The sequence below is a fragment of the Nicotiana tomentosiformis genome, chromosome 3, assembly GCF_000390325.3.
Source record: "Nicotiana tomentosiformis chromosome 3, ASM39032v3, whole genome shotgun sequence".
Taxonomy (NCBI): Eukaryota; Viridiplantae; Streptophyta; class Magnoliopsida; order Solanales; family Solanaceae; genus Nicotiana; species Nicotiana tomentosiformis.
Window position 1 is genome coordinate 102,504,974 of NC_090814.1, and position 17,601 is coordinate 102,522,574.

The window sequence follows — 17,601 nt, forward strand, 5'->3', positions numbered from 1 at the left end:
GAATTCTAACATCAGATTTAAGTTCTTCCTTTAGCCCTATTAGTTTACAGCATGTATATAGTGTAGTATTGTCCCACATTGGTAGAAGAGTAGTATGTCCTTGTATAGTATAGCTATAAATAAGGACCTCTTGTATTGTATTGTTCATCCTATATCAATAACATATTTTCTCCCGTGCCTTCTCACATGGTATCAGAGCAATTGTGAGAGACCTATCGCTGTGTATAAATTCCAGCGATTCCGGGAAAGAGAAATCAGTATTTTTTAAAGCTGTTTTCTATCTGCTTCATTTCTGTCAGTGTTGTGCGAAATCCAACACTACCACAAGAGTCGTCACTGTCCGGCGACCAAACCCCAGTGAAAAATTCCGGCAGCTACAATACTATTTCCGACAGCTACAATACTATTCCGACAGCTACAGTAGATTCCGGCAGCTACAGTATTTCAGTATTCTGTTTCTGTGTTTCCGTACACTGTTTTATTGGATTACAGTTGATTCTTTCTCCTATTTGGTAATAATTTGCAACAATGTCTTTGGGATTTGATGCTTTTGGGTCTAGAAACATGAGTTCTGGAAGCTCTAGTGCTATTATTACCTCGGAACCTTTAATGGGAGGTTCAAACTACTTAGCTTGGGCTTCATCTGTCGAGTTATGGTGTAGAGGTCAAGGTGTTCAAGATCATCTAATCAAACAGTCTAGCGATGGAGATGAAAAGGCAATAGCACTTTGGGCAAAAATCGATGCTCAGTTATGTAGCATCTTGTGGCGATCTATTGATTCCAAGTTGATGCCCTTGTTTCGTCCATTCCAGACATGTTATTTGGTTTGGGCAAAGGCACGCACCTTATACACTAATGACATATCTCGCTTCTATGATGTGATATCACGGATGACAAACTTAAAGAAGCAGGAATTGGATATGTCTACTTACTTGGGTCAAGTACAGGCAGTCATGGAGGAATTTGAGAAGTTGATGCCAGTTTCTGCTAGTGTGGAAAAACAACAAGAGCAGCGACAAAAGATGTTTCTCGTTCTTACCCTCGCTGGACTTCCTAATGATCTTGATTCTGCAGCACCAAGTCCACCAGTGATCTCATCACAGATACTTGATTCCTCTGTTCTTGCATCCCAGACAATGGATGTTCGGGCATCTCAAACTATGGAGCATAGACGAGGAGGAGGTCGTTTTGGAAGATCTAGACCCAAGTGTTCTTATTGTCACAAACTTGGACACACTCGTGAAATGTGCTATTCCTTACATGATCGTCCATCCAAAAATGCTTACATTGCTCAGACAGAGACTCCAGGTAACCAAGGATCTAAAGAAGAATATAATGAGCTCCTTCAGTATCGAGCAAGTAAGCAGATATCTCCACAAGTAGCCTCAGTGGCTCATACTAATACTTCTGTTTCTGGTAATTCTTTTGCTTGTGTTTCCCAGTCTAGCACTCTTGGCCCATGGGTCATGGACTCCGGCGCTTCTGATCACATCTCTGGTAATATATCACTTTTGTCAAATATTGTATATTCACAGTCTCTTCCCACTGTTACTTTAGCCAATGGATGTCAAACTAAGGCAAAAGGAGTTGGACAAGCTAATCCCTTGTCTTCTATCACCCTAGATTCCGTTCTTTATGTCCCTGGCTGTCCTTTTAGTCTTGCATCTGTTAGTCGTTTGACTCGTGCCCTCCATTGTGGTATATATTTTATTGACGATTCTTTTATTATGCAGGACCGGAGTACGGGACAGACAATTGGTACAGGACGTGAATCAGAAGGCCTTTACTACCTTAACTCACTCAGTCCTTCCAAAACATGTCTAGTTACAGATCCTCCAGATCTAATCCACAGACGTTTAGGACATCCGAGTTTATCCAAACTTCAGAAGATGGTGCCTAGTTTATCTAGTTTGTCTACATTAGATTGTGAGTCGTGTCAACTTGGGAAACATACCCGAGCCTCCTTTTCGCGTAGTGTTGAGAGTCATGCAGAGTCTGTCTTCTCCTTAGTTCATTCTGATATATGGGGTCCTAGTAGAGTCAGTTCATCCTTGGGATTTCGTTATTTTGTCAGTTTCATTGATGATTATTCAAGATGTACTTGGCTTTTCTTAATGAAAGATCGTTCTGAGTTATTTTCTATATTCCAGAGTTTCTGTGCTGAAATCAAAAACCAATTTGGTGTTTCTATTCGCATTTTTCGCAGTGATAATGCCTTAGAATATTTATCTTCTCAATTTCCGCAGTTTATGACTTCTCAAGGAATTATTCATCAGACATCTTGTCTTTATACCCCTCAGCAAAATGGGGTTGCTGAGAGAAAGAATAGGCACCTTATTGAGACTGCTCGCACACTTCTAATTGAATCTCGTGTTCCGTTGCGTTTTTGGGGCGATGCAGTTCTCATATCTTGTTATTTGATTAATCGGATGCCTTCATCTCCCGTCAAGAATCAGATTCCGCATTCAGTATTGTTTCCCCAGTTACCCTTATACTCTCTTCCACCTCGTATTTTTGGGAGCACGTGTTTTGTTCATAACTTAACCCAACCCCTGGGAAAAATAAGTTAGCTCCTCGTGCTCTCAAGTGTGTCTTCCTTGGTTATTCTCGTGTTCAGAAGGGATATCGTTGTTATTCTCCAGATCTTCGTAGGTACCTTATGTCAGCTGATGTCACATTTTTTGAGTCTAAACCTTTCTTTACCTTTGCTGACCACCATGATATATCTGAGGTCTTACCTATACCGACCTTTGAGAAGTTTACTATAGCTCCTCCTCTACCTTCAGCCACAGAAGTCTTACCCATACCAACCGTTGAGGAGTCTAGTGTTGTTCCCCTTAGTTCCTCGGCCACAGGAACACCACTCTTGACTTATCATCGTCGTTTGCGTCTTCCATCAGGCCCAACTGGTTCTCGTCCTGCACCTGACCCTGCTCCTGCTGCGGACCCTGCTCCTAGTACACCGATTGCACTTCGGAAAGGTATACGAACCACACTTAACCCTAATCCTCATTATGTCGGTTTGAGCTATCATCGTCTGTCATCTCCCCATTATGCTTTTATATCTTCTTTGTCCTCGGTTTCCATCCCTAAGTCTACAGGTGAAGCGTTGTCTCATCCAGGATGGCGACATGCTATGAGTGACGAGATGTCTGCTTTACATACAAGTGGTACTTGGGAGCTTGTTCCTCTTCCCTCAGGTAAATCTACTGTTGGTTGTCGTTGGGTTTATGCAGTCAAAGTTGGTCCCGATGGACAGATTGATCGACTTAAGGCCCGTCTTGTTGCCAAAGGATATACTCATATATTTGGGCTCGATTACAGTGATACCTTCTCTCCCGTGGCTAAAGTGGCTTCAGTCCGCCTTTTTCTATCCATGGCTGCGGTTCGTCATTGGCCCCTCTATCAGCTAGACATTAAAAATGCCTTTCTTCACGGTGATCTTGAGGATGAGGTTTATATGGAGCAACCACCTGGTTTTGTTGCTCAGGGGGAGTCTCGTGGCCTTGTATGTCGCTTGCGTCGGTCACTTTATGGTCTAAAGCAGTCTCCTCGAGCCTGGTTTGGTAAGTTCAGCGCGGTTATCTAGGAGTTTGGCATGATTCGTAGTGAAGCTGATCACTCTGTGTTTTATCGGCACTCTGCTTCACGTCTCTGTATTTATCTGGTAGTCTATGTTGATGATATTGTTATTATTGGCAATGATCAGGATGGTATTACCAATCTGAAGCAGCATCTCTTCCAGCACTTCCAAACTAAGGATCTAGGCAGATTGAAGTACTTTCTAGGTATTGAGGTTGCCTAGTCTAGCTCAGGTATTGTTATTTCTCAAAGAAAATATGCTTTAGACATTCTTGAGGAGACGGGGATGATAGGTTGCAGACCTGTTGACACTCCGATGGATCCGAATTCTAAACTTATGCCAGGACAGGGGGAGCCACTTAGCGATCCTGCAAGCTATAGGCGGCTAGTTGGAAAATTAAATTATCTCACAGTGACTAGACCCGACATTTCTTATCCTGTGAGTGTTGTAAGTCAGTTTATGAATTCTCATTGTGATAGTCATTGGGATGCAGTTGTCCGCATTATTCGATATATAAAATCGGCTCCAGGCAAAGGGTTACTCTTTGAGGATCGAGGTCACGAGCAGATCATTGGATACTCAGATGCTGATTGGGCAGGATCACCTTCTGATAGACGTTCTACGTCTGGATATTGTGTTTTAGTAGGAGGAAATTTGGTGTCCTGGAAGAGCAAGAAACAGAATGTAGTTGCTCGGTCTAGTGCAGAAGCAGAATATCGAGCAATGGCTATGGCAATATGTGAGCTAGTCTGGACCAAATAATTGCTCAAGGAGTTAGGTGAAATCAGTCGAATGGAACTTGTGTGCGATAATCAAGCTGCCCTTCATATTGCATCAAATCCGGTGTTCCATGAGAGAACTAAACACATTGAGATTGATTGTCACTTCGTCATAGAAAAGATACTTTCAGGAGAGATTGCTACAAAGTTTGTGAGGTCGAATGATCAACTTGCAGATATTTTCACCAAGTCTCTCACTGGTCCTCGTATTGGTTATATATGTAACAAGTTCGGTACATATGATTTGTATGCACCTTCTTGAGGGGGAGTGTTAGTTTACAGCATGTATATAGTGTAGTATTGTCCCACATTGGTAGAAGAGTAGTATGTCCTTGTATAGTATAGCTATAAATAAGGACCTCTTGTATTGTATTGTTCATCCTATATCAATAACATATTTTCTCCCGTGCCTTCTCACAAGCCCATTTAAGAACACACCTAACAGACAATGATCTGGCCAGTTTGTGACTCTAGAAGAACGTTTTGCAAATTCTTGATGGTACTCCTGTACAGAACCTGTTTGCTGGATGCTACAGAGATGCTCGTCCGGGTTTTGGAACTCCGCAGGACCATAATTTTCTTGCAATGCTTTAACAAGCTCTTCCCAGTAAAGCAACGTCCGCTCACGATTAATCCAAGAGAAGAGATCAAGAGCATCACCTTCCAGATACATTGCAGCAATGTCAATTTTGTGTTCTTCTGGAGTTTGATAGTAGCAGAAATATTTTTCTGCTTTCAAAATCCATCCTTTGGGATAACCTCCTTCAAATCTAGGGATTTCCATCTTCGTGTGTGGCCTCCGTGAAGGATTTTTTGGCCTCCTTGGACTATCGATATCTTCTTCCTCTTCATGCCAAGCGGACTTTCCTCCATGACGGGTTCGGTAACTGGTTTCCTCTTGTTGGGTGCGGCCAATCTGGGCTTTCAACGTAGCAACTTCTGCTGCCAGTGAATCAATTGAATTCAGTTTTGATGCTATGTCAGATAATTGCTGGGCAAGGGATTCAACATTGGGAACGTCTTCTTGAGAATTAGAAGATCTGGTATTGACCATTTTGGATCGATCTGGTCTGATACCAAACTGATAGTAACCAGAAGTAGATAATAGAAGAAATAGAACAAAGAAGTTAATATTATTGTCAATAGTTTGTGCAAGAATCTTAAACACAATTACACCAATAAAGTTGTCCGTATGGAGAGGACAAGGCTCCAAATTAAGTACTTTTACTTCTGATAGAACATGCCTAAATAACTAGTACTAATTACATATTTATAGAACCACATAATAAGATAAGATCAGACAACTAAAAACTAGGAATAGACTAAACTGCTGGAGCAATTCCAGGCAGCAGTTGTTGATTGACAGTTTCATCAGATGTGCATTTCAAAAACTGCAGCAGTTGCACTTTGTGAGAAGGCACGGGAGAAAATATGTTATTGATATTAGATCATAAATATAATACAAGAGGTTCCTATTTATAGCTATACACTACAACGAGATATGTGGGACAAGACTACACTATACATATCTGGAAACTAACACTCCCCCTCAAGCCGGTGCATACACATCATATGTACCGAGCTTGTTATACATGTAGCTAATACGAGAACCAATAAGAGACTTAGTGAAAATATCTGCTAGTTGATCATCCGACTTTACAAACTTGTAACAATATCTCCTGAAAGTATTTTTTCTCTAACAAAGTGATAGTCGATCTCAATGTGTTTATCCCTCTCATGGAACACCGGATTTGACGCAATATGAAGAGCAACTTGGTTATCACACACTAGTTCCATCTTGCTGATTTCTCCTAACTTTAACTCCTTGAGCAACTGCTTGACCCAAACTAACTCACACGTCGCCATAGCCATGACCCGATATTCGGCTTCGGCGCTAGGTCGAGCAACTACATTCTATTTCTTGCTCTTCCACGAGATCAAGTTACCTCATACTAAATACAATATCCACACGTAGAACGCCTATCAAAAGGTGTTCCTGCCCAATCAGCATCTGTGTGCCCAACAATCTGCTCGTGGCCTTGATCCTCAAATAGTAATCCTTTGCCTGGAGCTGACTTTATATACCGTAGAATGCGAACAACTGCATCCTAGTGACTATCACATGGAGAATCCATAAACTGACTTACAACACTCACCGGAAAAGAAATGTCAGGTCTAGTCACTGTAAGGTAATTCAATTTGCCAACCAACCTCCTATATCTCGTAGGGTCTCTAAGAGGCTCCCCCATGTCCAGGCAGAAGCTTAGCATTCGGATCCATAGGAGAGTCAATAGGTCTGCAAACCATCATTCCATTCTCCTCAAGAATGTCTAAGGCATACTTCCGTTGTGAAATAACAATACCTGAGCTAGACTGAGCGACCTCAATACCTAGAAAATACTTCAATTTGCCCAGATCCTTAGTCTGAAAGTGCTGAAAGAGATGTTGCTTCAGATTAGTAATAACAATATCATCAACATAAACCACTAGATAAATACACAGATTAGGAGCAGAATGCCGATAAAACACACAATGATCAGTCTCACTACGAGTCATGCCGAACTCCTAAATAATTGTGCTGAACTTACCAAACCAAGCTCGAGGGGACTGTTTCAAACCATATAGTGACCTACGCAATCTGCACACACAACCATTAAACTCCCTTTGAGCAACAAAACCAGATGGTTTCTCCATATAAACTTCTTCCTCAAGATCACCGTGGAGAAAAACATTCTTAATGTCTAACTAATAAAGAGGCCAATGACGTACAATAGCTATGGACAAAAAGAGATGAACATATGCTACTTTAGCCACGGGAGAGAAAGTATCACTATAATCAAGCCTAAAAATGTGAGTATATCCTTTTGCAACAAGACGAGCCTTAAGCCTATCAACTTGGCCATACGGCCGACTTTGACTGCATAAACCCAATGACAACCAACAGTAGACTTACCTGCAGGAAGAGGAACAAGCTCCCAAGTGCCACTCGCATATGAAGCAGACATCTCGTCAATCATAGCATGTCGTCATCCTGGATGAGATAGTGCCTCACATGTAGACTTAGGGATAGAAACAGTGGACAAAGAAGATATAAAGCCATAATGAGGTGACGACAGACAATGATAACTTAAACCCACATAGTGGGGATTAGGATTAAGTGTGGATCGTACACCTTTGCGGAGTGCAATTGGTTGACTAAGAGGAGACTGTTAGTTTACAGCATGTATATAGTGTAGTATTGTCCCACATTGGTAGAAGAGTAGTATGTCCTTGTATAGTATAGCTATAAATAAGGACCTCTTGTATTGTATTGTTCATCCAATATCAATAACATATTTTCTCTAGTGCCTTCTCACATGGTATCAGAGCAATTGTGAGAGACTTATCGCTGTGCATAAAATTTCAGCGATTCCGGGAAAGAGAAATCGATGTGCATAAATTCCAGCGATTCCGGGAAAGAGAAATCAGTACTTTTTTAAGGCTGTTTTTTATCTGCTTCATTTCTGTCAGTGTTGTGCAAAATCCAACACTACCACATGAGTCGTCACTGTCCGGCGACCAAACCCCAGTGAAAAACTCCGGCAGCAGCCTCCTCACGCGCCTCCACGCGCCACCAGAAGCTCACGCGCGTGAGCTCACGCGCCGGCGCGTACGACCACTTCCGGCCATTTTTTGAAAATCTTCCTTCAGAACAGTTGGGTCGCCTGGTAATTCCGATCCTACCCCTACTGTTTTCATTTCATTCCGACAACTTTGAGTTTTTTCCGGCAGCTACAGTACTATTCCGACAGCTACAGTAGATTCCGGCAGCTACAATATTTCAGTATTCTGTTTCTGTGTTTCCGTACACTGTTTCAGTGGATTACAGTTGATTCTTTCTCCTATTTGGTAATAATTTGCAATAATGTCTTTTGGATTTGATGCTTTTGGATCTAGAAACATGAGTTCTGGAAGCTCTAGTGCTATTATTACTTCGGAACCTTTAATGGGAGGTTCAAACTACTTAGCTTGGGCTTCATCTGTCGAGTTATGGTGTAGAGGTCAAGGTGTTCAAGATCATCTAATCAAACAGTCTAGCGATGGAGATGAAAAGGCAACAGCACTTTGGGCAAAAATCGATGCTCAGTTATGTAGCATCTTGTGTCGATCTATTGATTCCAAGTTGATGCCCTTGTTTAGTCCATTCCAGACATGTTATTTGGTTTGGGCAAAGGCACGCACCTTATACACTAATGACATATCTCGCTTCTATGATGTGATATCATGGATGACAAACTTAAAGAAGCAGGAATTGGATATGTCTACTTACTTGGGTCAAGTACAGGCAGTCATGGAGGAATTTGAGAAGTTGATGCCAGTTTCTGCTAATGTGGAAAAACAACAAGAGCAGCGACAGAAGATGTTTCTCGTTCTTACCCTCGCTGGACTTCCTAATGATCTTGATTCAATACGCGACCAGATTTTGGCTAGTCCGTCTGTCCCGACAGTTGATGAATTATTCTCTCGATTACTCCGCCTTGCTGCAGCACCAAGTCCACCAGTGATCTCATCACATATACTTGATTCCTCTGTTCTTGCATCCCAGACAATGGATATTCGGGCATCTCAAACTATGGAGCATAGACGAGAAGGAGGTCGTTTTGGAAGATCTAGACCCAAGTGTTCTTATTGTCATAAACTTGGACACACTCGTGAAATGTGTTGTTCCTTACATGGTCGTCCACCCAAAAATGCTTACATTGCTCAGACCGAGATTCCAGGTAACCAAGGATTTTCTTTATCTAAAGAAGAATATAATGAGCTCCTTCAGTATCGAGCAAGTAAGCAGACATCTCCACAAGTAGCCTCAGTTGCTCAGACTGATACTTCTGTTACTGGTAATTCTTTTGCTTGTGTTTCCCAGTCTAGCACTCTTGGCCCATGGGTCATGGACTCCGGCGCTTCTGATCACATCTCTGGTAATATATCACTTTTGTCAAATATTGTATATTCACAGTCTCTTCCCACTGTTACTTTAGCCAATGGATGTCAAACTAAGGCAAAAGGAGTTGGACAAGCTAATCCCTTGTCTTCTATCACCCTAGATTCCGTTCTTTATGTCCCTGGCTGTCCTTTTAGTCTTGCATGTGTTAGTCGTTTGACTCGTGCCCTCCATTGTGGTATATATTTTATTGACGATTCTTTTATTATGCAGGACCGCAGTACGGGACAGACAATTGGTACAGGACGTGAATCAAAAGGCCTTTACTACCTTAACTCACTCAGTCCTTCCACAACATGTCTAGTTACAGATCCTCCAGATCTAATCCACAGACGTTTAGGACATCCGAGTTTATCCAAACTTTAGAAGATGGTGCCTAGTTTATCTAGTTTGTCTACATTAGATTGTGAGTCGTGCCAACTTGGGAAACATACCCGAGCCTCCTTTTTGCGTAGTGTTGAGAGTCATGCAGAGTCTGTCTTCTCCTTAGTTCATTCTGATATATGGGGTCCTAGTAGAGTCAGTTCATCCTTGGGATTTCGTTATTTTGTCAGTTTCATTGATGATTATTCAAAATGTACTTGGCTTTTCTTAATGAAAGATCGTTCTGAGTTATTTTCTATATTCCATAGTTTCTGTGCTGAAATCAAAAACTAATTTGGTGTATCTATTCGCATTTTTCGCAGTGATAATGCCTTAGAATATTTATTTTCTCAATTTCAGCAGTTTATGACTTCTCAAGGAATTATTCATCAGACATCTTGTCCTTATACCCCTCAGCAAAATGGGGTTGCTGAGAGAAAGAATAGGCACCTTATTGAGACTGCTCGCACACTTCTAATTGAATCTCGTGTTCCGTTGCGTTTTTGGGGCGATGCAGTTCTCATATCTTGTTATTTGATTAATCGGATGCCTTCATCTCCCATCAAGAATCAGATTCCGCATTCAGTATTGTTTCCCCAGTTACCCTTATACTCTCTTCCACCTCGTATTTTTGGGAGCACGTGTTTTGTTCATAACTTAACCCAACCCCTGGGAAAAATAAGTTAGCTCCTCGTGCTCTCAAGTGTGTCTTCCTTGGTTATTCTCGTGTTCAGAAGGGATATCGTTGTTATTCTCCAGATCTTCGTAGGTACCTTATGTCAGCTGATGTCACATTTTTTGAGTCTAAACCTTTCTTTACCTTTGCTGACCACCATGATATATCTGAGGTCTTACCTATACCGACCTTTGAGAAGTTTACTATAGCTCCTCCTCTACCTTCAGCCACAGAAGTCTTACCCATACCAACCGTTGAGGAGTCTAGTGTTGTTCCCCTTAGTTCCTCGGCCACAGGAACACCACTCTTGACTTATCATCGTCGTTTGCGTCTTCCATCAGGCCCAACTGGTTCTCGTCCTGCACCTGACCCTGCTCCTGCTGCGGACCCTGCTCCTAGTACACCGATTGCACTTCGGAAAGGTATACGGACCACACTTAACCCTAATCCTCATTATGTCGGTTTGAGCTATCATCGTCTGTCATCTCCCCATTATGCTTTTATATCTTCTTTGTCCTCGGTTTCCATCCCTAAGTCTACAGGTGAAGCGTTGTCTCATCCAGGATGGCGCCAGGCTATGAATGACGAGATGTCTGCTTTACATACAAGTGGTACTTGGGAGCTTGTTCCTCTTCCCTCAGGTAAATCTACTGTTGGTTGTCGTTGGGTTTATGCAGTCAAAGTTGGTCCCGATGGACAGATTGATCGACTTAAGGCCCGTCTTGTTGCCAAAGGATATACTCAGATATTTGGGCTCGATTACAGTGACACCTTCTCTCCCGTGGCTAAAGTGGATTCAGTCCGCCTTTTTCTATCCATGGCTGCGGTTCGTCATTGGCCCCTCTATCAGCTGGACATTAAAAATGCCTTTCTTCACGGTGATCTTGAGGATGAGGTTTATACGGAGCAACCACCTGGTTTTGTTGCTCAGGGGGAGTCTCGTGGCCTTGTATGTCGCTTGCATCGGTCACTTTATGGTCTAAAGCAGTCTCCTCGAGCATGGTTTGGTAAGTTCAGCACGGTTATCCAGGAGTTTTGCATGATTCGTATTGAAGCTGATCACTCTGTGTTTTATCGGCACTCTGCTTCAAGTCTCTGTATTTATCTGGTAGTCTATGTTGATGATATTGCTATTATTGGCAATGATTAGGATGGTATTACCAATCTGAAGCAGCATCTCTTCCAGCACTTCCAAACTAAGGATCTAGGCAGATTGAAGTACTTTCTAGGTATTGAGGTTGCCCAGTCTAGCTCAGGTATTGTTATTTCTCAAAGAAATTATGCTTTAGACATTCTTGAGGAGACGAGGATGATAGGTTGCAGACCTGTTGACACTCCGATGGATCCGAATTCTAAACTTATGCCAGGACAGGGAGCCGCTTAGCGATCCTGCAAGCTATAGGCGGCTAGTTGGAAAATTAAATTATCTCACAGTGACTAGACCCGACATTTCTTATCCTGTGAGTGTTGTAAGTCAGTTTATGAATTCTCCCTGTGATAGTCATTGGGATGCAGTTGTCCGCATTATTCGATATATAAAATCGGCTCCAGGCAAAGGGTTACTCTTTGAGGATCGAGGTCATGAGCAGATCATTGGATACTCAGATGCTGATTGGGCAGGATCACCTTCTGATAGACGTTCTACGTCTGGATATTGTGTTTTAGTAGGAGGAAATTTGGTGTCCTGGAAGAGCAAGAAACAGAATGTAGTTGCTCGGTCTAGTGCAGAAGCAGAATATCGAGCAATGGCTATGGCAACATGTGAGCTAGTCTGGACCAAACAATTGCTCAAGGAGTTGAAATTTGGTGAAATCAGTCGGATGGAACTTGTGTGCGATAATCAAGCTGCCCTTCATATTGCATCAAATCCGGTGTTCCATGAGAGAACTAAACACATTGAGATTGATTGTCACTTCGTCAGAGAAAAGATACTTTCAGGAGAGATTGCTACAAAGTTTGTGAGGTCGAATGATCAACTTGCAAATATTTTCACCAAGTCTCTCACTGGTCCTCGTATTGGTTATATATGTAACAAGTTCGGTACATATGATTTGTATGCATCTACTTGAGGGGGAGTGTTAGTTTACAGTATGTATATAGTGTAGTATTGTCCCACATTGGTAGAAGAGTAGTATGTCCTTGTATAGTATAGCTATAAATAAGGATCTCTTGTATTGTATTGTTCATCCAATATCAATAACATATTTTCTCCCGTGCCTTCTCACAGAGACAAGTCCGCAGTAGGTGCAGAATATGATGTGGGGCGTGAATCACCTAGGCCTTATGTTGGATGTGGACGACGATGATAAGTCAAGAGTGGTGGAGCTGCAGAAGGTTGAACGGGATTATGTGGAGGAACTGGAGCTATAGGTGGTGGAGCTACAACTTGAGCTGTAGGTGGTGGAACTGGAGCTATAGGTGGTGGAGCTACAACTGGAGCTGTAGATGGTGGAGTTGGAGTGACTGAATCTCCAAAAGATGCAACTAGTAGTGCCTCAGAAATATCTAAGTGATGACCTGAACCTCTGAAGTATGATTGGGTTTCAAAGAAGGTAACATCAACGGACATAAGAAACCGCTGGAGGTCAGGAGAGTAGCATCGATACCCCTTTTGTGTTCTCGAGAAACCCAAAAATACGCACTTAAGAGCACGAGGAGCTAACTTATCTGTTCCTGGAATAAGGTTATGAACAAAACAAGTGCTTCCAAAGATACGGGGTGGAAGAGAGAACAAAGGTAAGTGAGAAAACATGACAGAGAATGGAACTTGGTTCTGGATAGTTGAAGATGGTATACGATTAATAAGATAGCAAGATGTAAGAACTGCATCCCCCAAAAACGCAACGGAACATGAGATTGTATGAGTAGGGTACGAGCAGTTTCAATAAGATGTCTATTCTTTCTTTCAGCTACCCCATTTTGTTGAGATGCGTATGGACAATATGTTTGATGAATAGTCCCGTGAGATTTCATAAACTGCTGAAATGGGAAAGACAAATACTCTCGGGCATTATCACTACGAAATGTGCGAATAGAAACCCTAAATTGATTTTGAATTTCAGCGTGGAAGGTTTGGAAAATAGAAAATAACTCATATCGATTTTTTATCAAAAATATTCAAGTGCACCTTAAATAATCATCAATGAAACTAACAAAGTAGCGGAATCCCAAGGTGGAACTGACCCGACTAGGACCCCAAACATCTGAATGGATTAAAGTAAAAGGTGAATATGCTCGATTATCAAGACGCCGAGGGAAATTGGAGCGAGTATGCTTATCGAGCTGACATGACACACTCTAGAGCTGACAAGTGAGATAAACCAGATACCATTTTCTGAAGTTTTGACAAACTGGGATGTCCAAACCGTTTATGTAATAAATCTGGTGAATTAGTAACACGACAAGTTGTATAAGGAAGACAAGATATGAGTCCATATGATTTAGCAAGGATAAGGTAATAAAGTCCGTTCGATTCACGCCCGGTACCAATGATCCGCCCCGTACTGCGTTCCTGTATAAAAACATGGTCATCAAGAAATAAAACAGCGCATTTAAGTGATTTGGCTAAGCGACTAACAGCTATAAGATTAAAAGGACTATTGGGAACATAAAGGACTGAATCTAAAGGTAAGGAAGGAAGTGGGCTTGCTTGACCTATTGCAGTTACCATGGTTTGAGACCCATTGGCCATTGTGACTTTTGGAATAGATTGAGAATACGAAATAGTAGTGAAAAAAGATTTGTTACCAGAAATATGATCTGATGCATCTGATTCAATGACCCAAGACTCAGAGGATGAAGATTGGGAGAAACAAGTCACGCTATTACCTGTTTGAATAACAGAAGCTATCTCAGACGATGTCTACTTACATGCTTTGTACTGAAGGAACTTAATATAATCTGCTAAAGAAACCATCCGACTATTCAAAGCATCGGTTCCCATGTCGCTACAATTTGTAGTAGTAGGGTTAACTTGAAATAGTGAAAATAAGTAACTCCTGTGAGAAAACTGAAGAAATAGCTTGAAAAACTTTGTTTATAGGCGGAATGAAACAAAACCAGTGAGGGTAGGATCGGAATTACCAGGCGATTCTACTGTTCAACTGAAACCTTTTCAAAATTTGGCCGGAACACGTGGGTCAGATCTCGCCGAAAAAAAAAATTCTTTTCCAGGCGCGTGAGGGCGCGTGGATGTGTGTTTTCCGGTGGGGTTGACTGGGGTTTGGTCGCCGGAGCCTGAGAAGTCTTGTGGTGGTGTTGGTTTTTGCACAACGCCAACAGAAAGTGATTTGCTTACGGACAACCTTCTAAGTCGCTGGAAAATTGCACGGCGAAGAGGTCTTTCTTCCCGGAAGTCGCTGGAATGATACACAACAAGGAGATATTATTCCTCTTCCAATGTGGGACAAGACTACACTATACATATATGTAAACTAATCATGATTTTCAATTCTTTATCCTTTTGCTGATACTTTCATCTAGAATAAGTCTTTAGAATTGGGACTCTATCAAATGCTTTTCGGTTTTCCTTCTGTTTCTCTAGCAGAATTTCTGCTGTCATATATTTGAAGAGCAAAGAAAGAGAACTAGTTGATGCAATGTGGAGAGAACACAAGAACTCCAAAAACCTGGGGAATTTAAGTGATTTTACTCGTCACAAAGATAGAAAACCTTGAAGAACAACTTAGATATGAAAGAAGAGGGAAACCTGGAAATTTGGTGAATCAAGTTTGAAAAGGACTAAGAGTACTGGTGAAAACAAGCACAAAATGACTAAGATCAATGATGAAAACAAGCACAAGAGAGGAGACTAGAGTGCTGCCTGAATATTCTTTTTTGCTTTGCATCACTTCCTTTGGATCTTGGTCTTTGGACTCTGGCGGTTTAATTGGACTTGTTCTTGTTTTGACTTTTGGTATTGTTTGGTAATTGTGCATGTTCTTTGCTCACTTAAAGGAGCTTTGCAAGGTTGTTGTTTTCATATTCATTTTCTTTAGCACCTGCCACGTAATCTAAGGAAAGGCTTTCAGAAAATGTATTGGATGAATCTATTATGTAGAAACCCAATTGGCCGATTCTCTAGGTGGCACATGGTGTGGGAATTGGAATAAACAGTTAGGATCAATTTTTGTTGTGAGGGAAATTGGGAACAAAAGAACACTAACCAATTAGGTAGATGCAAAAAATGTTTAGAAACAAATTTAGAAGGAACAAATAGATGGCAGTTTGGGAGAATGATCAGTAGGGGTTTTTATAGAGCAAGTTTGGGGATGGGGATAGGGATAAGGTATGAATGTGTTGATTGTGTAGAGATGCAAGGGTTAAGGAATGATTTTGTTATGCGCATTATGATAAAGAAATGGATCTAAGGCTTAGCTTAACGTCAAAAACTAGCTCTTGAGGGGAGGATTGTCCAAGACCATAGAATGAGATCAAATCTCCCATCCACAACTTATGTGGGAGTTCTAACACATTAAAATACACATTATTTTAGCCATGCAAATTTTAATTTGTTCAATTATTGAAACAGATAATATTTGATCTCTTCCTTCAACAACTTCATGCTAATAGTAGTAAATGGCTCTTTATACTGAACATATATTTTTGGATACTTCGGTCATGACTTTCACATTATGTTATTGATTTGCAGGTCCAGATATTTGCACTTCTCGATGAACCCATCTTAGATGCCATCTGTGAGAGATTGAGACTGAAAACATACATAGCAGGAAGCAAAGTTTTATACCGTGGTGGTCTGGTTGACAAGATGGTTTTCATAATTCGGGGTAAGATGGAAAGCATTGGAGAAGATGGAAATGTGGCCTTCTTGTCTGAAGGGGATGCCTGTGGGGAAGAATTCCTCACATGGTGCCTTGAACATTCTTCTATAAACAGAGGTGATTACAGATATTTTAAGATTGTCTTGTGGGTGCATTCATTTTTGGCATATATGCATGATATAATGTTGGCTCTAAATTTATGGTTATTAGATAAGACAATGTTCATTGGAACAGTGTAAGAAGAAAAAACTTGACAAAGCTTTTGAGGCAACTAATTACACTAGCAGCAACAACAACAAACCCAGTTGAGTCCCACAAGTGGGGTCTAAGGAGGTTAGTGTGTACGCAGACCTTACCCCTACCTAGAGAAGGTAGGGAGGTTGTTTCCGATGGACTTTCGGCTCAAAGAAAGAGGAAAAACGAAGCAATAGCAACAAGCAGTAACATGAGCTATCAAGTTATAAGAACATCGAAGCGAAAGAAACACCAACTAGTAACAAAAATCTACGACTAAGAAAATACAAGACTAACACTAATACTTTATGGACAAGGAAAACGCTCGACTATCTAACCTTCTACCCTAATTCTCGTCCTCCAAACCCTCCTATAAAGGGTCATGTCCTCGGTAAGCTGGAGCATCGCCATGTCTTGCCTAGCAAGCGTACTCATCATTTCAAACAATAAAGCAAACGGATAGAGTACTGTTCCATGAGAAACACCAAATTTGCAATTAATCATTGTTGTTTGAGATATCAAATGTGGAAATGTTTTAAGATTAAAAGGGAAAGTAAGTAATGGCTCACAAGCAAGGGAGAACATGGGATTGGGACTTGGAGTCTCAACTAGCTCAAATCCACCCAAGTGTCTTAATTAAACTTTACTAATCAAACCTAGGTCAATGTCATTAGCCTTGGAAATCAATTACCCATTAGTATTTCCCAACATCTAATAGATTCTTGATTACCCCCTAGTTGTTTCCCAATAAATTAGCTAGTCTAACTCAGTTAATTATCCCTAACCAAGTTGCATCAAGCACATTCCAATTTTGGCTACAAGCATGAATGGGTTATCCCTAACCTCTATCAATAGACTAGGTTCAATTAATCCCTTAATTAACCTAAAATTCTTGTTGATTACTCCAAACTCAATCCTAATTTCCTTTCCCAAAGGCAAATCAAGGCAATTTAGGGATATCTTGGGGTTAGCTACTCCCTTTGGAATCAATATAAAGCAAGAAAAATCAAATAAACAAAAGACCCACTCATCAATGAGCAAAAAGTCAATAAATACACAAGGTAGAAATTAAGCTAATCAAAACCCAAATCAACAATGCCTCCCAACCTATGTTACGCGGACTCTCCAAACTGCTACCATACCCATGTCAGATCCTCCAAAAATTAACTACTTTTGGAGGATCTGACACACACGCAACGACATT

General features: G+C 41.2%; 2 protein-coding genes across 3 annotated transcripts in view; both read left to right on the forward strand.

The window, feature by feature from the left end:
• LOC104104991 (long chain base biosynthesis protein 2a) overlaps window positions 1-17,601 on the forward strand; it is a 142,432-nt gene that overhangs the window by 69,606 nt on the left and 55,225 nt on the right. The window lies entirely within an intron of this gene.
• Window positions 1-17,601, forward strand: part of LOC104109588 (probable cyclic nucleotide-gated ion channel 20, chloroplastic) — a 58,015-nt gene that overhangs the window by 32,689 nt on the left and 7,725 nt on the right. For both annotated transcript variants that reach the window (XM_070197357.1, XM_070197356.1), the window contains exon 11: window positions 16,034-16,280. In XM_070197357.1, coding sequence (XP_070053458.1) covers window positions 16,034-16,280 — 247 coding nt within the window. The remainder of the gene's footprint in view (window positions 1-16,033; window positions 16,281-17,601) is intronic.